At 41.4% G+C, this 19,116-nt stretch overlaps 1 protein-coding gene and 1 long non-coding RNA gene across 21 annotated transcripts in view; one reads left to right on the forward strand and one right to left on the reverse strand.

Moving 5' to 3' along the window:
- The window catches only part of LOC122883351 (membrane-associated guanylate kinase, WW and PDZ domain-containing protein 1-like), a 99,509-nt gene that overhangs the window by 63,808 nt on the left and 16,585 nt on the right, over positions 1-19,116 (forward strand). For 3 of the 20 annotated variants that reach the window (XM_044211913.1, XM_044211893.1, XM_044211910.1), the window contains 10 exons: positions 1,122-1,389; positions 1,693-1,740; positions 2,011-2,093; positions 2,705-2,743; positions 5,053-5,110; positions 5,313-5,431; positions 6,716-6,838; positions 7,227-7,412; positions 8,717-9,328; positions 16,654-16,688. In XM_044211913.1, coding sequence (XP_044067848.1) covers positions 1,122-1,389; positions 1,693-1,740; positions 2,011-2,093; positions 2,705-2,743; positions 5,053-5,110; positions 5,313-5,431; positions 6,716-6,838; positions 7,227-7,412; positions 8,717-9,328; positions 16,654-16,688 — 1,571 coding nt within the window. Of the gene's footprint in view, positions 1-970; positions 1,012-1,121; positions 1,390-1,692; positions 1,741-2,010; positions 2,094-2,704; positions 2,744-5,052; positions 5,111-5,312; positions 5,432-6,715; positions 6,839-7,226; positions 7,413-8,716; positions 9,329-16,653; positions 16,689-19,116 lie in introns of those variants that run through there. The other 17 variants (XM_044211914.1, XM_044211896.1, XM_044211911.1 and 14 more) reach the window with 16 other exon arrangements.
- Positions 12,587-19,116, reverse strand: part of LOC122883356 — a 43,076-nt gene continuing 36,546 nt past the window's right edge. Inside the window, exon 2 of the long non-coding RNA XR_006379613.1 lies at positions 12,587-15,098. This is a non-coding gene — a long non-coding RNA (uncharacterized LOC122883356). The remainder of the gene's footprint in view (positions 15,099-19,116) is intronic.

Genomic DNA, 19,116 nt, shown 5'->3' on the forward strand with positions numbered 1-19,116 from the left:
GGTGTCTGGTGGTTACATCATGTCTTTGTGATGCCGATTCCTTCTCTGAGAGCCTCCAAACACTGCCATCTGCCTGTGAGGAGGGGTGTAATGGGGGAAGAAGTAGATTACAGGCTACACTCACAAGATTAATCATTTTCTCTCCATGCTACAGGCCTCACATCCTTTCCTACCGGTATCTTATTTTTTCAGTTTTCTTGCTTTTGTTCATTAAATTCCCTCTAGCATGTGTACATGTTCATCAAGTGTTACTATCTCTGCCTCAGGTGATAATAGTATTTTCATGCCAGATAATTCTCAACATGTCTTACCAGAATTGCATGTAAATCAATTTCATTATATATATATATATATATATATATATGTATATGCGCAGTATCTTTTATATGTGTGTATATATATATATATATATATATAGTATCTTTTATATGTGTGTATATATATATATATATATATATATATATATATATATATATATATATATATATATATATATATATATATATATATATGATATATATATAGATATATATGCCAATGAGATTTTTATGCCAAAGCGTCAGTGTTTTCCATTTTTCCTCTCTCTTTTGAGCTCTATCTTGTTTTTCGAGTGCAAGAGATGGTGTGTTTTTTTTCTTCTCTCTTGATGCTGTGAATCTATGCCCTCTCTGTATCCCCTTGCCAGGCTGCCAGAGTGTTGAATTAGCATTTGATCAACCCTGAAAGGCCCATGGAAATGGTGGAGGACACTGGGCTAGAACTGGGGAGAGAGTGGGGATGGGGGTTGGGATAGCTAGCTTTAGGAGAAAGAGGCTTATGGGTGGAGAGGTAAAACAGGGTGGGGGTCAAAAAGAGTTTGGGAAAGACTGTTGCTGAAAGAATTAGCATATTCCTGGGGCCCTTTCAGTACACTAGAAGAAGGCGGGAGCCAAACTTAAGATAGGGGGAAGGGGAAGTACTGGGAGTTTGGTGTGGTTGAAGTTGCATGCTATGTGCTAAAGGGTATCCAGAGTGAGCATGTCTGCTTATTTATCTGTTCCTTTCTTGCATGCATGAGACATAAACTGTGGTTTTGTTCTTTTTTTGGTGTTGTTCTGTGTTGTGCTCGTTGTGCTACCCAGGATCCTTAGTGCGTAGTCTCTTCCCCTCTCCTTTGTTGTGCACAGGTAACCCTAACGACCAGGACGAGAGCCGCGGCGGCATCCTCCGGCCGTACCCCGCACGTGACAATGCTCCATCCTGTGGTCTGAACAATGCGGCCACCTCCACTGCAGACAGTGGGCAGCAGACCCTCGCAGAACCGCAGGTCTCTCCAGAAGACCCGCTGGGGCAGCTGCCTGAAAACTGGGAGATGGCCTACACTGAGAGTGGAGAACTTTACTTCATAGAGTATGTATCAACAACCTGCAACAGTTTGATCTCCTGCACACACTCTTTGCACTGCCTGAATAAGCATTTCTCACCGTAGCTCATACCATAGTTGGTGTTTTCTGTATTTTACCTGCACTATTATCCCTTTTGTTCGTCCAGTGGCTTGTCTTCCCTCATGATTTGGTTTTTAGGCCTCCCCAGCCAACCTGCCCAGCCCCCCTGGGTGCCACTGCTTTCCTGTTAATCCCTGCATGTCCCGATCTCTAAAGGAGATCACATCCTGATCACCTGACTACCTCCACCTCTCTGTCCTCTCTGCAGCACGGCAAAGGCACACCACCAGGACATGGCTGTGTATTTTCAGAGCTTGTATGTTCATTTCTGCTATCACTGAATTACAGTATGTTCTTGTTTAACAATAGAGGGAAAAGTCAGGTTATTTATTGTTGATATACTGCCTGTGTCGCTCTGTTATTCTCATTTCTCTTTGCAGCAGACGCCTGCTGTCCTCTGTAAACTTGCTGACGCGGTTTACTTTCTAATTCTTATTGATGCATTCATGTACCCCTGCTGTGCTTTTATATGTCAGTTTGACAGCCTGTGTTGAATTGTTCTGTTGTCTTGTTTGTTTCCTCTCAGCCACAACACAAAGACCACATCATGGCTGGATCCTCGGTGTAGAGACAAAGCCTCCAGGCCCCTGGAAGAGTGCGATGACGATGGTAAGCTGCTACATATGATTTACACAATAAAAATGTACATTCACAATTCTGTGTAGTATTTTAGGAATCAGTAGGTGGTCGCATACATTGTGCTCCTCTTGTGTACTGAGTGGTGACATTGTTAATGCCTTAATCTCTCAGTAGCATATTTATAAAACATGTCTTATCAGAGTTTTGATGGTTTGTTGATTTGGTATGTGTCCTGCATTTGCCATACTGTAAATAGTTGATTTTGTTTTCTTTCACAACTATTATCACATAAAAAGATGATAATAATAATAATTCCCAAATAAACAAGAAATGTTTGATGAATTCCAAATGACAGTTGACTAGTTCAGAATTCAGAACACAGATTGCAAAACTGCACCATCAAGTGGTGAAATTTATAGTAGCACACTGCACTCTACATAGTTTTTTAGATGTTTTATCATGTGAATATCAGTTTTGAGACTAAGGGGTTTCTGTTTCCCTGTTTGCCTTTCTCTGGACTGTCACTTGATTCTATATTTTCTCTTGATTCCTCCATCCCCGACCCACCTCTCTTCTGCTATCCATCTCTTTTTCTATTCTTCATTTTGTTTGCTTTGTTTCATCCTGCTTTCAACTTGGAGAAGAGGGGATACATACGGAGGACCTGGAGACGGATCTAGGTACGATTTTTTTTTATTTTTGTGTTTAAAACAAGTTATACTGGGGGATTTTTATTAGGTTATACCATATACATTGATCATCTATGAGATGCTGCCCTTAATGTGGTTATATGATTTCTTCTGTTCACACTGAAATCCAAATCCGCTGAATTTTGTCAGCAGGCTGCAGTGGAGAGATTTTTTAGGCAGGATAAAAGATAGCTGCAACGAAATAAATTAGGTTTTGACCATGAGTGGCGCTGTACAGCAATGTTATGGTGTTTGTATTTTGTGCTCTATCAGCTTGCGCTCTGCATGCTACAAGCAGAGAGGTGACGTGATAGATGCTTGTGCCAGCTGCAGAGAGCAGTGGTGCACATCGACAGTTAGTGGTGGTAATGTGCTGTAATGGCAATATGACTGAAAAAAAGGAGAAGAAGAAGAAGACTGCAAGCTCATGTACACAATGCAGGTTTTAATAAAAACAAAAGACACTAGTTGGCAATGGATTCAATATGCTTCTTAGACCTCGAGGATACACACAATGTGTATTGCTGAGAACTGTAAATGTAAACAATATGTATTTGTTAACTGAAAACTGAGTGACTTTAGAGATGATTTATGTTTGATGATTATGCAGAGATGGTTTATGTTTAGAGATGGTAAATAAAACCATCTTATTAAACCTGACCATCATAAGTTATGTCTGTGTCCGTGTCATGACTTAAATGTTTTTGGCAGTTGTTTTTTTCTTACTTTTCTTGCTCTGCTCTCTAAATGTCTCCCTCTGGAATTTCATATTATAATGGACCCTCCAAGTATTAATCCCTCACATGTATTACTGTGAGATGTACTGTACTGTATGGGGTTTTGTTATATAATAATAATAATAATAAACTTATACAGATAACTATAACTTCTGTACTTATATAGAACTTTTCAAAAACAATGCTACAAAGAGCTTTACATGTTGAACCCCGGATTAAAACATTTGTTGTCTATACACTGTTGATCATAGCTTTACCTTAAATTCCAACATCCATATCCAAAGGTTATGCCTGTTTGGATTTTTGGATCATTCAACTCCTCACGGTTCATAGCCTGAATAACAGGAGTTGTTTGCCTCAGATGAACAAAAACACATGTACTGCTGAGGACTCAGGTTGATGTATGTGTTTTAGTTGCTTCACAGACTGGCAAATGGCTCAGCTTCCGATTCTCGTCCCATTTGGAGGTAACACAAACAACCCTGTGATGGAATGAGAGCTCATTCTCAAACAAGGCCTTGAACGTCTGGCTGTAAGCCTTTATTATTGCTGGCTGCTCAGATGCAGACAGTCTGTGATTGTGAAATCCAGTCTCTTATAAAAGTGTTTACTGGACTTGGGAGAAGCCCACAGTAACACAAGGAGGTAATGTCTTATGTGAAATCAAATACAGTGAGGAGGAGGACTGAGATGCCAACATCTTAATGGGAATGTGTTAGTTTAATAGGCCTCATCTGTCCGCCTGTTCCCATGGAGTGTGCTTAGGTGTGTGTACAATATGCATGGGTGTGTGTATGGGTGTGTTCACAGATTGAGGCAATGTTGATCTGAGCAGATTACTATGGTATCATTTATTAAGAGAATTACATGCAGTGTCTTTGTTTTCACAGGTTTTGTGAAATGTTTTAGTCATAATTAGCATAATAAAAGTGGTTGTAGGCATCAGGATCCAGTGATCCAGGTCATAATTTAGTTTATGAAAACGTGTCTGACATGTTGACCGGATTGGTAAATATTCTTAAAACATAAGTGCTACTGGCACAGCTAGAATGCTTTGTACCAGTTCAAGGGGTCATTTGGGCTTGAAACATTGTACTTTTACAATTGTAATAAAACAGAAATTTTACAGGGAGCATTTAAGAGTGTTGTGAGTCCTTGGCCGGTAGAAACCACAGCTAGAATTAAACAATAAAAATAAATGATCCTGTTGTACAGAAGTTAGGTTATTTATTTAGTTTTTCTTGGCATTTGATCCCATTTTGGCATTTATAGAAGAATTCAAAACAGAAAAATGTGGTGCCAGCAAGCTCTGATGATGCACCATGCTTAAAAACACAACACAACCAATCTCTTATTCAAAACTGTGAAGAAAAACAGTAAAAATAAGTAATGATTATTGCCATAATCAGAGATGTTAGATAAGAGTGTGAACTGTAGTATGACTATATTAGCTACACTGAATGTTTGGGAGTCAACCCAACCACACTAACTCATTCAGCTCTGCTAAACACCAACCAAGTGTTGTAATTCCATGTTTAATGTTGTGTGCCATCTATATTTCAGAGCTGCCTCCAGGATGGGAAAGGATAGAAGACCCAGTGTACGGGGTGTACTATGTAGAGTAAGTTAATGACCTTGTTGACACATCACCTCACAAAGAAAAACAGGGTGGTGTCTCTACATTAAAGACCCTCTTACAAATCTTTTCTCTCCTTTGGTGAATCTACAGCTGAACTTTTGATGAGCTTTTATATACTGTAACTGTCATTTATTCTGTTTTCCAATCAATCTTTACCCTTATTATCTTGTTTCCTCTCCCTCTGACTCAGTCATATAAACAGGAAGACCCAGTATGAGAACCCAGTCGTGGAGGCGCGGCGTCGCAAAATCCTTGAACAGCAGCAACAGCCGCAGCCTCCAGAAGGTGAGCGGTATATTCGAGGTTCGTTTCCTGCCCTGGCACGGCACCATTTCTTTCTTTCTTCATGTCTGTGAGTGTCGTGTCCTTTTAGTTAGTCCAGTGCTCTCCTGGGTTTGGGCCAGACTGCTATACTCTCTTATGTAACTCCCTTGTCAAGACATGATGGAAAAAAGCTGGCCCAAGCCCTGGTGTCGTCTTTGGTGTTTAGGTTTTAATTTATGTGATTTAAAATCATAAATGCTGTGTATCATATTGTATTTGATCATTTAATTTGCTTTGCCATGAAAAGACGTGGAAGAGATATTTACTTTAGCCCAGAGGTTTTCAAACTGTGAGGCACGTGTCCTGTAAGTTTGGCCCGTTGATTTGGCAAGTTCATCAATGCGGTCAGGAGTTGGAGCTACAGCAGCTAGGACATGCAGCTCATGGAGGCAATTAGCGCCCAATTGCTGCAATCATGAATAAACATCCATAAATCTGCTTAGAAATTATAGAAAAAAGACGCACCTTATAACTCCAGAACTTGCCTGAGAATGATCATGGTTTAATGGTTTCTTTGGTGCCAATTTGCCAAAATGTAAACAAATAAGGGTTACAAAAACAGGGCTCAAGTTGTAGCCCACAGCTAATTCACTGTATCCATGGCAACATTATACTTCCTGTTTACATCCACCAAAGCCCTCAAATTATGGGAACTTAGAGCATGATCATCTCCTAAATAGAAGTAAGACAAAAAATAATAACAGTAGTGTCGACATCCATTAATATTAACTTTATCATTATTAGCATTTTTTTTGACAGTACTAAGGCTCAGATTTTCCCATCAAAACGTTTGGTTCTATATTCCTGGAATACTGACAGTCCTCTATCCATTCATATACAGATGTTTGCCCTGTGTTGAAAACCTCTGGACATACAGGCACAGTTATCTGGATTCTCTGTGGGGTGGCCCAGTGTCAAACTATGAAAACCCCTGCTTTAGCCTGCAATGTCATAAAATGTAAACTGTTTTGTAAATAACATATTATTTTTGCTACAATATCATCTTTGCTAAAATTGAATATATTTTTTACAACACAAAAGTATCTTACATTCAACAAATAACACTAGAAGAAGCTGATGTAAATGAGGAGCTAATTACAATTGAGGCGTAAAATTAATCAGATGGCAAGTGTCTACAGTATGTGCTTAAAGCTCTGAGTGTCTATCCCTATGTTTCTGTTAAGTGTTTATATGTGTTCGACATGTAAATACACCTTTTGAGTGTGTGTGTTGATTAATGTGTGTGTGATTGTGTCTGTACAGAGTGGATAGAGGAACACTCCTCAGCAGCGGCTCCATTAGCAAACTATGCTGCAAACCACCTGGAGACCTATAGGGACCCACAGGTCCCACCAACTCTACCTCCCGGGCCTGCAGGAGCCAAACGTAAATCTTTATGTTTAATAGACACTGTAGATACTTCATTACTACTGCATTACTACTGAAAAACATTAGTTTGGGGTTTTTTTTACTACATTTACATTGGAAATTCCAACTGTGCTGATGTTTTGTGTTTTTTCTCCTTTTTCTGGACAGAAAACAGAATTAATTTCTGCTGATTTGTTTACAGTCTTTTGAGATGACATTTGAAAAGGATACCGCCAACGACTTAGAAAAATTACTGTATGTGGCAGTGACGAGCGAATGCATGCAGACCAAATGTTTGAGATATGTCAAACTGTCCAAGCTGTCCATGCAACAACACTTCTAATAACCAGACAAATCAATCAATCATGGACACACAGCTAAGAGTTGTTTCTCCGGTGCTCTACAGGAGGGAAGCCTTTCTTCACAAGAAACCCAGCAGAGCTGAAAGGAACCTTCATCAACACAAAGCTAAAGAAGAGTCGTCGCGGCTTCGGCTTCACTGTGGTTGGAGGCGATGAGCCAGATGAGTTTCTACAGATCAAAAGTCTGGTGCTAGACGGGCCTGCAGCCGTGGATGGCAAGATGGAGACAGGTGCAGTACATAACCACCATTCACAGGGGGCACTGTTTTCATTCAACAACACACACACACACACACACAGGAGTGTTCCTCCACTACATCCATCCATTTTCTTTACTACTTATGGGCCCAGTTCCAGTGTCCCCTCTTATGCACTCACAGACTTTTCACAGCAAAAGCCATGAGGTGCTTGGGGTTGTCCCACCATTTGTTCAGCAAGTGCTTAAGGGCTCTCTAGTTGATTTTTTAAGCCCTTTATGCACACTTCCCATAAGTCTGCAACTCTGCAGACCTTGCTTAAGGGAATAACTCATAATGCAAAGTGTGATGTTGAACGCCAATGACAGAGGAATTGTGCATTGTAAAAAAAAAAAAAAAAATAAGAAGTTATTACAAATATTGATTTGGTCCAACTGTATTGTTCTACTTATCAACAGGAACAATGAACACTCCAGTTCATTAAGCTACATATAGTATGAAATATCAGCCTCACACTTTACTGTGCATAGAAATGTCTCTATCCAGTTAATATGATACATATGATACATACAGCGTTTGATGTCACAGGTGATGTCGATTAAAGGGGAACTCCACCAATTTTCAAAGTCTGTTTACAGGTCTTGGGGAGTACTATTGCATATGTGAAAAAACATTGTGGCTCCAGAGGGAGCTGCACAAAGTCTGATAAATTGCCTCTAGGGATGTCATTTCAGGCTGCATCGGTTGGGGCTGAAGACCATAAGTTTGAAAATAACCGTAGCCCGCTCTTCAACTCTGCTTGAGGCTAGCACCTTGAGGCACTACTAGCATAACACACCCACACACCAGACCAAATGGAATAAAAATTGTGGGTAATGATGGTTCTGCTGCATTCTGCTGCATCGATTTTGATCCTTTAAAAAAAATGTTTTTTACTGTCCATTGTGAGTCCGACAGTGTTATAGGAGTGCAATACTAAATCGGTGGAATACTTTTAAAGTCTGTGAGGGTTCAATGCTTAGGGCTTAGGTGGGACATTGGAACTGGGCCGTGCAGTTCAGGGTTGCAGGGGGCTGGATCATATCCCAGCATACACTGGGATTGAGGCACGATACATTCATGTTAGGTCACCTATTACAGGCACCTCAGTGTTCTTGCTTCATTAAATTGAACAATGGAATTTCACATAACTGGAGAATAATACTAAATAACACCAACAGTGTTTAAAAACAAAAAAAACAATAATTTGACTTGATATATTAACTTTAAACCCCAGTAAATAGCTGTTTATGGTGTAAATGATGGCATTACTAACAGTATAATTTTCCTTGGCGCAGGTGATGTGATAGTCAGTGTGAATGACACCATTGTGCTGGGCTACACACACGCTCAGGTGGTGAAGATCTTCCAGTCCATCCCCATCGGTTCCATGGTGGACCTGGCCTTATGTCGTGGCTACCCGCTGCCCTTTGACCCCGATGACCCCAATACCAGCCTGGTGACCTCAGTAGCGATCTTGGACAAGGAGCCTATCATCGTCAATGGACAGGAGACGTTTGACTCGCCTTCCAACCAGGCCGGACCCATTAACGGTATGAGGGAGCCGCGGCCGCACAGCCCCTCTGCTGAGGTGGCTTCTAATGGCTCGCATGGCTACTCCAGCGATGTGGTCACTCTGGCCTCGTCCATAGCCACCCAGCCTGAGCTCATCACTATCCACATGGAAAAGGGTGACAAGGGATTCGGCTTCACCATTGCAGACAGCCTGACGGGAGGCGGGCAGAGGGTCAAGCAGATAGTGGACTATCCACGCTGCCGTGGCCTAAAGGAGGGGGATATTCTGATGGAAGTCAACAAGAGAAATGTCCAGAATATGAGCCACAATCAGGTGGTGGACCTGCTGAGCAAATGTCTTCGAGGCAGTGAGGTCACCATGCTGGTGCAAAGAGGTATGTATTACATCTTGATGTCAAATATTTGTCAGCAGGGTTAAATAAATAGATGCAGGAACTGAAGTTTTGACGTGAACAAAAGAATGCACTGTTTGCTGAACAGACAACAGCTTGAATAGTTGGCTTAGAAAGAGTGACATAATGAGAAAGCAGGAGAGAAAAGTGAGGAAGAGAGTGGGTGGCAGGTTGAAAATGCTCAGACTGGATGGGATGAAACGAGGAGAGGCAAAGAGATGATGGGCTGAGTTAGCATGGCAGTCGCTGAGCAGATGAGTGTGGGAAGGAGTGGGAGGCTGGGTAAAGAGGCGAGATGGATGAATGAGAGGGGAGGGGAGGAGGAGCACATTAGGTCAAGGACTTGTATAAGTTATGAATACGGATGCTGCTGAATAGGACCTCAGAGACTTTGTCAGTCTTCATGTTTGATTTTGTCTTATGTTGCCTAATAATTAGGTATTGTGAAGGTTGTGACTCTTTATTTTCTGCTCTGGACGTGTTTGATTTTGAAAAAACTGTACCTGGAATGAATAAGTGTGAGGAGATTAGAGCTTGTGTTCATGGAAAAAGAAAATGACTGAATGTTTCATTGATTTTGATTAGAAAATTGAGTATTCAGTTGGCTTATTATACTCAGTTGTTTTTAAATATGCTAATGTAGTCATACGTTATTAATGTAGATTTTAAAGTGGATTTTTAATGGTGAATGCTACTTCTCAGCCTGTTCACTGCTACACTGTGCCATTCATGTTCCTACACACTACACGTTTGGCCTGGAATGATCCAGAGATAAATGTTTTTCTCATTGAAATGTCAAAACAAAACAAATTGTTTGCCAGAGTGTAAAGTATCCACGCAGACACTGAATGACATTCGAGGTCCCTCGTTTGTGTCCAGTCCTTATTGTTGTTAAATTGCCGTCCATGCCGGAAGGTTGGGATGTGTACCCCACATCAATTATGCCCTTTAATGAGTTGACCTTGTGCACTGCTGCTGGAATAACGCTGCTGTATTGTGTTAAATGTCAGAATCATTATGGGCCTGTGTGAGTGTGTCTGTGAGTTTGTGTGTGTGTGAGAGAGAATGATACGGATGCAGGGCAGCATTCCTGCTACCAGAGCTTAGGGGGAGAAGTACAAAGAGAGCAAGAGCAAGACAGAGAGGAAATAAAGGAGAGGATAAGTGTGAAGGAGGCTACGGGCAGTCATTGGGGCAGGCAGGGCAACTGACAGCAGCGTAGATCATCTCTGTTAGCTTTGACATTATTATGATGTCAGGTGAGTGGCCAGGTGATGAGGTACAGAAGAACAAGTTAAGAAGAGTATGAGTCTGAATAAGCATTCCATGCAAGTTTTCACTGACACACAGATGTGTATCTGGTATAAAGGATGCAGACGCAAAATGGGTCTAAATTTAAGTTGCTCGATAATTTTGCTGAAATGTTAAGTTGATTAATCCCTCGAGGCTCATCACACTGTGCGATTCTGGTCTGAGACAAAAGTTGACAATCGTGAGAGAAACGTGGTAAAATCTTTAGTTGTCAATCCATAACGGTGGTCCTAGATCTCACTGTGAGACTCGTCCACTGACAGTCTATTTGGAGCTTTGACGACCAAAGTCTGTCAGAAATTTAGGAAAATTCAGCTAATTCTCACAATTAGCTGAGAATTAGCTAATTCTCAGCTAATTAGCTAAGAATTAGCTGCTGCCACGACCCACGTCTACAAACCAAAACATCTGACAACGACACAAAATGACCCAGAATACACTGGCTGGTGCAACATTTCGTAAGCACCATTTTTTAATAATACTTAGGGAAATAAATGTGCGCGCGCACAAATCAAAACACATTTGGAAGAAAACCTTGCAGAGCTAAATAAAGAACGGCACAGATGGATGACACGCCTATTTTCTCATATACTTTTTTATCATAGCACTACAAATTCACACATTCATCACACAATCTGATATGCCTCAAACTCATATCGTACAGTCTGACACAGATTACGACTGAGATTTTATTAGACCCACCTCGCATGCAATAAACTTACACGATCTTGGTTGTCTCACAGTGTAAAGGTGCCTTTAGTCGGACAGCAAGTCAATCAAAAACAAAAAATGCCAAACACTCACTGCTTCCAGACTCTCAAATGTGAGGATTTGCTTGATTTCACCTTTTTAATATAATTGTAAATTGAATATCTTTGGGTTTTGGACCGTTGGTCACACAAACAAGCAATTTGAAGACATCACTTTGGGCTATGGGAAATTGTGATGGGCATTTTTCACTAATTTCTGACATTTTCTAAACTAAACAGCTTACTTGATGAATCCAAAATATACATCAGAGGTTAATCAATAATAAAAATAATCATTAGTTGCAGCTGTACTCGATAATAATGGTTCTTGGAACTGAGCTGTGTGCTCGGCTTTCTGCCTGAGAATGATGCTGTGACCTTTCAAGTGATCGCTAGCAGCTAGAGTATAATCATTCACAAACAACAATTATGGGAACTAAGAGGAGCGAGGTAAGGCAGATAAGTAGAGAGAGTAGAGGATGAGAAATAGGAGGGCCAGGGATCATGTTTTGAGAAAGTGGAGGTGGAGGATTAGAAGAGAGAGTGTAAGATTTGCTGAACAGCAATGGAAGTTCAGTGAGGGGTGCGTGCACGAGGGGATTGGTTTAGAGAAGTTTAGGCTGAGGAGAGGAGGAGGAGGAGGAGGAGGAGGAACAAGGTGGACTTCAGCTGGAGGAGAAGAAGCCTTAATCTGTTCATCTGTGACTCATCAATCTGTGCTGTCTGACTCAGTCAGCAGAGTCAGTTTTTAAGAGAGGGCACAAAGCACAAGGTCAAACAAATATAACATTACACAGGGATTGTTTTGTCTCAAACATGACAGTTAGTTTGTGTTTCCCACAGCAATTGGCATATTCCAATTATTTTGTATATGATCTTTTTCAGTAGTTACAGAAGTTACATTTATGCAAAATATTCTGTGCTAAAATTATAAATAAATCCTTACAGCATTGACAAAATGTTAAGCAAAACCGAACCTAATGTAGCTTAAGCGTTCTTAGATTCAGATTGAGTTGCCTGAATTATCAGATGTGCATGACAAAAGAGAGACAAACATATTTTGTAACACTACAACCGTCCAACAGTTTACCCCAGGAGGCAGCACTGCTCTGAACTGAACAGTGTCAGAGTAGTTTGCTTGTGGTTAATCTCAGATAGATACTGAGCGAGTTCAGAAGCCACACAAGTAAAAATTCAAATGTGTTTTGTCACAGAGCATTTGCAGAAGGCTGTAGTGCATTTTGCCATTACCTTTATGCTCCTTGCAATGGCAGAACAGTGAGCCAAAATGAACAGAGCCACATTTTGTTTTTTTGGATTGCTCAACAAACGGTCTCTCTAGTTTCAATTCTGTGATTGTCCAACAACTAGAAGAGGGGAGAATGGCAACGTGTAATTTGTGCAATGGAAAAAGTCAAAAGGTAGAATAGGTTGCCTACACGCCAGTCTAAGATTTGGAAATATATATTTATTAAAATATATACTTTTCTTGCTTAGCCTCACTTAACCATCACCTGACAAATGTGCAGTGGACCAAAATGTGTTAAGCAAGTGTGATGTGCAGGATCCATTTTTATCATTTAGTGATTTTGCAGCGCACTTGCACTCTAAGCAGTTGCATGTGTGAATATCTACCTGTTAAAAATATATATTATTACCTTAAGCTTTCCTAGTCAAGAACATTTTTCTTTTCCAATAAAATTTTAAAGACAACATCTGGTGTTCTCACAAACAGGATCTCTTCCACTGTAAAGGAGGCCAGGCCAGCTATGACTCCTCCATCTTGTCTTCCCATCGTTGTTGCCATGACAATCGTGCACAGCGCTCCTGTCCCCTGAGAGACAGGGAGAGAGAAAGAACAGAGAAAATGAAAAGACAGAGAGAAGGGATATAAAATGTAGAGGAAATTAAAGGTAGAGGAATGAAATATGATAATAACAGGTGACGAGGAAGAGCGAACAATATAATTTAGAGTCGATGAAGAGACAGTAATACCGGATAATAGGACAATCTTATAAGTAGAGCAAGGACAAATGTTTATAGGTTTGGCTCAACAAAAGAGAACATTACTCATGTTGTACGCCCTCTAACAATGTATATAGAAAACCTGGAGGAAGGACCATTCTCTCACTCTGTGTGGGCTCTGCATAGACCCACCAAGGCCACAGCTTCAACAGCATATTGAAACACTGGCCATTCACCATGCTGCAGATTCAGTTTGAAAAGCTTTTTCAGTGCTTTCGCTCCAGTAACCACACAACTATGCAGAAAAAACATTTTTCTGCATTTTACATAACTTGTGTTGTTGCTGTTCACCAGTGAAAAGTGGTGTTTGCATGTGTGATTTCTAAAAAATGCAACCTCTATGGCAGTTATTTTGGTAGCATTAAGGGATGGGACAGATGGCAAGGACAGATGGCAAGGACAATTTTTTCAATGCACTTATCAAGATATATGAAGGTCTGACCCACTCCTTTATCACCACAACACACAAATTGTACAAGCTATTGAGCAGAAACACTAATGCTCATATTGCTGATTGATAATATGAACATGTCTTTGAGGCTCCCTGCCTTTAGTGCTGTTCAATAACTTCCTCACTAGCATGGTTATTTGTAATTCTGCTAGTTATTATAGGCGTACTTCACAGTAAAAGTAAAGGAAGCAGCATCGTCCACACTGATGCTTAGAGCCAGTTTAGATCACCAAACAACTAACAGCGCTCGCTTTCACTACCAATTTGTTTACTTCCCCTCTCATTTGAATGATAATGGACACAGTCTTAGTCAGTCTGGTAGAAGGTTGCCTTAGTAATAATAAAATCAGGCCTTTTAAGCCAATGTTGCATGCTTAGTGATCAATTCAGAGTCTTTTAAATGGTGCAGCGTTCTGTTGTGGGGTATTAAGCAGAGCTTTACTGTCATTCAGCAGCTTCAGCAGAGTAAAAAATATCAGGCTTATGGCCCCGGTGCATAATGTAAATGCTACGTGTTTCTGTGCATGCCTGCTCGTCGATGTTTGTGCTCTGTGCAGAAATAAACCTTCTTGCATACCTGCCTGTACTGGTATTACAACCGTATAGCATGCATGCATTTATGGATGCTTCCACACAGTTGTGTATGTGCAGGAACATGCGATTCCCATATTTCTTTCACGGAGCTTCAGCCCAATGTTACATTCAGCCAGATTCCATCAACTTTGAATTACATGTCACACATCAGCATCACAATGCCAGAGTAAGTTCAGCAGATTTAAAGACTGCATCATGCATGAAGATGCATTCACACCATGCAGAATGTAAATCTGCTATTCTAGTTGACACAGTGGATGAATGTAGAGTTGGGGTCAAACTACGTCAGTTCCTTGAATCTTTATTCCCCTTCAGTTCCATGCTCAAATTTATTAACCATATGGCCATAGTTAAATTCAATTTCTATATGCTTGATGCTAATTATGTTGACCTCGTTGCTAGCTTGAAGGTTTTCAGAGGTTGTTTCAAAGTGATAGTTTTTACACATTGTGTAATTTAGGGCTTCTGGGTCATATAACCTGCTGTTGTAATGGGAAACATTTATTATTGACATCTGACCTTCTGATGTGTGTCCTTCCTGGGTCAGACACACACACACAAACATTTATCAGCACGTCAGCAGCTGATGTTCCACTTGCTCCAGTAACTGGCACCCCATAATCTGAGGGAGGGAGGGAGGGAGAGAGGGAGAGAGAGAGACACAGAGAGAGAGCGAGAGAGAGACAGAGCGAGAGAGAGAGAGAGAGAGAGAGAGAGAGAGAGAGAGAGAAAATAGGGAGGATAAATTATGAATCGTGTAGAGAGAGGGGCTTTGCAGCAACAGAGTTTTAACAATTAATGATTTTTTGCCAATGCAGCGAAAGAGGCTAAGATGGATGCTTGCATGTTGTTGCATGTATTAATGTCGCTGGTTTCATTAATACTTCCAGTAAGCTTTTCTCTGTGCATGCTTTGTATCAGATGTTGTAGGAATATGTTTTCATAGGTCTCTAAAACAAAAATGAAGAAGAATGGAGTTGTAATGGGTCAAAAGTCTGGCATTAATATAAAAGTGGTGCACTGCTACTGCTCACTCCTCATATTTAACAAAGTAGACCTGCTGTCACTGTATACAGAACTACTTGATTGTCTTGGCAACAGCAACTTTTTGTCCTAATCCTGCCCCATGTCGTTCATGGGCATTCAAGTGGCAGGAAAAGGAGCTTCAGGAAGGGAGAGGAGTTTTCTTGGAAAGCGGTGCTTACTCTCAGTGTGTGGGGTAAACAGTCAGGTGGAGTCTGAATAGGTGATTATATGTTTGAGGTAGAGGAACCTACTTGATGAATGAATTGTTGGGTTGTGATGGATGTGAAAATAAAGCAGTTAAGTGGGAATGTAGATTATTCCCTACACTGGTATGCTGTGAATCCTCTCCCCTGACAACTGGCTCCAAGTATTAATATTTTATTAGCACAAATTAGTTTGATCTTCTTGGTGACTCTCTACAGTATGTTAACTGGTGTATGAGAGAGAGAGAGAGAGAGAGAGAGAGAGAGAGTGAGAGAGAGAGAGGTGTCATGGTGCACAGAAGAAGAGGAGGGGTAGGGAACAAGAAAAAAAGGTAGAGAGAGAAGATTAGCTTCTCAATGTAAGCGCTGGTCTAAGCAGAGGAGTGGATAGAAGAGACACGGCTCTGTAGTTGCTCAGAAGATGTACATCGTAAGGCAGAAGCTCAGGCTTTCCTTTGATATGATGCTCAAGCTGCTGAGCTCCTTCTCAGTGGTTAATAGTTGAGATTCAACTGAAGAGCTTGTGTTGGAGACAGCTGGCAAGAAGAGTGGGAGGTTGGGGGGGCAGGTTGTGGATACTTGTGGGGACCTGTAGCGTGGACCAGCAGTCCAGGGCTGGTACAGCTTAAGTCAGCCTGTCTAATGCAGACAGATCAGTTGCTCCTCTTCTAATAGCACGGGTGAGAGCGCTGAGTGGAGCGGGATACAGCACTGGGGGAGGAGATCACTTAGATTAGCAGGCAGCCTAGCGCAGTGTGTTGCTCAGAGAGAAAGCAACAGAGAGGAAGAGGAGGAAGAGAAAGAGAGAGACGGGCCAGTTGCGCTCTGCTCTGCAGCAGGAACCAGGGTCCATCCGTTCGTCCTGGGGAGTTTTTTGATCAGAGGGGACAAGGGAAGAGTACCGCAGGTCATTGATGCTCTCTCTGTCTCTCTGCCGATGTTTTGCAGGAGTGGTGCCAGCCAAGAGGAGTCCAAAGCTGGTGGTGAGTACTATGATCTTCAGCTCGTGTGTGTGCATGACAGCTCTACTGAGTGAATGGAGTGCTATTTAAAGAACAAAAGACACAGAGATATGATATCTAACTCTTGCTCTACGGTTCTGCATCCAGAGCTTCATAAATCTTCATAAATTAACTTCTTTCTCAGTCTGCCACTTTGATTTTTGCTTATTTTATTGTTTTCATCCTGTTGCTTTTCTTGCATCTGTATTGTCATTTCTCATTGTTTCATATCCTCTCTCTTTCTCTCTCTGTATCCCTCCACTCCTGCCACACTGTGACTGATTAAGCATAACCTAGGCAGAGCAGTGTAACAGTGACCAGCTGTTGGGGAGGGCTGACCGCCACAACTGAGGGAAGATGGGAGAGAGGCATGAAGCAAAGATAGGAAAAAAGGGATGTGGATGAGGGTGGGGAAGACCAGTGTGGAGATGGTTTGTCCCACAACAGTGAATCGCTATGATAGCCCACAGATACAGAGGATGCACTGAGGCTAACAGACAGGGAGAAGGGGGCAGTGACGACAGAGTGAGCTGGAAGCAAAGCAGAGGGAGATTGGGGAAGCTGGAGGAGAGGTAGCAACAGATTGCAATGTGACTCGTATTTGTGACGGATATGAGAGGACAGGGGGAAAAGGGTTAAAAGAGGCAGAAAGACCAGTTCTGTGGGCAGTGCAAGGGTCTCTTGAGGGACAGTGCAGTTATTCAGGAGTTTAAAGAGCAAACGCCTACTCATTTTTACAACTCATCTCAACCTGATAAAAAATCAATACAAGCTCAAAAGAGATGCCAGTGCAGCTTTAAATTACTGCCACCCTAATTCAACCCTGGAGGGCCACCGAGTTATAGTAGAAGGACGTTTCCTCTGGACAGGCTCATCCAAGGTCAGTGAAGGGTTCAATTCCTACCACTTGAGTGGAAGAAAATCTTGTCCTGTGCCTCTTGATCAGCATCAAAAGACTTCCCCTCAGATGGCTGGATATTAGAATTAGGATTATCTTGAAATCAGGGCTGTGGGTGTAACCTATTCAAGTCACATGGCACAGTGGATGGAGGAGGGGTGGTCGCTGTAAGGGGGTCGAGTGAGACCAATAGTGGCACTGCCTGAGTGTCACTTTGGATTAGCTTTCCAGTGAGGAAAAGCCAGTTTTTCTCCCTCTGTGTTATGTCAGTGAAATGTCACGCTGCATGCGACTTCGTGTCAGCCCAGAACAACCATTTTGCCTCCAGTTTGGAGTCTAAATAAATGCTCACAGTGAACTCCCATATGCAAGAGAGACTGTGCTGTCCCAACCCATTAAGCAAGTCTCCAGTGATCAAATGAGAAGTCAATTTTGCATGGCTACTGTCCTCATTAAGAAGCATAACTAGAATATTTGACCCATCATATGTGTGATAAGTGAGACACTGGGAGACTGTGCTATGACTTTGCTACCATTTTATGCACTGGTTTATTATTCACATCAGATAAAAACTGATTCAGTTGTTATATTTTTGCCTTTTCACTGTCAGTAATTGCATTTTCTCAGTAAGGCTCATTTTTCATAAAGCTGTTTTGTAATGTGCATCTGCAGATAATAACGTTGTAATATAGACATTTTCTGGTTGCAGAATCAGAATACAAAGATTACAGAAAATCACAAGATGCCTAGCAGCACAATAACAGGCTGTAAAAAAAATCTTGGCACTCTATATATTGTCGAAGCGGGTGTTCAGACCAAAAACAGCACTGCGTTAAAACAATGGGGCTTCATTGGTGGGGGTGTGTTGCTTCAGCCATCGCTGACCCAGCGAAAAACGATCCAGGAAGTCCAGTTGTCAAATGCCAAAGTACTCTGTAACAGGATTTTACAACTCTGGAAAGTTGTCACGGCGGCAGTTATTTTATCTTTTGTTTCGACCGTCACGAGGTTTACAGTAGAAATGCACATATTTAATTGGCCACCACCCCAGCGGTTTGCCGGATGATGTCACATTGCATTGCAGCTGGCCTCATTCAAATGAAGGCGGCTGCGTTTTTTACCACGCAGAGCCAAATTCCATCTGCATGTGGCCTAATATACAAGATTAACACTGAATATTTTAAGTTTCAAACCGTCTTTATTTCACTGTTAAATTAGCCATTTATTTTAAGCAATTTCAGTTAACTGAGTTGCAACAACACACTCAGAATACTTCCCTCCCACCTACCAAGATTCTTCTCTGCTGTTGAGATTTTACAGTTTGCTTTCATGCCAGATTTTACACATTTCAGTTGAGGCCAACCTTGATTCAGTGCATAGGTTTCCACGCATAGGACCTTCTGCAATAAAAAAAATACCATGGCATTCACAAAAGGCAATATTCTTTGTTCATTAAAATTCCCTCACATTTCAATCTGTCTTTGTCTCGCAACCATGGAAACAAAGTCATTT

This window comes from Siniperca chuatsi, linkage group LG10, assembly GCF_020085105.1.
Source record: "Siniperca chuatsi isolate FFG_IHB_CAS linkage group LG10, ASM2008510v1, whole genome shotgun sequence".
Classification (NCBI taxonomy): domain Eukaryota; kingdom Metazoa; phylum Chordata; class Actinopteri; order Centrarchiformes; family Sinipercidae; genus Siniperca; species Siniperca chuatsi.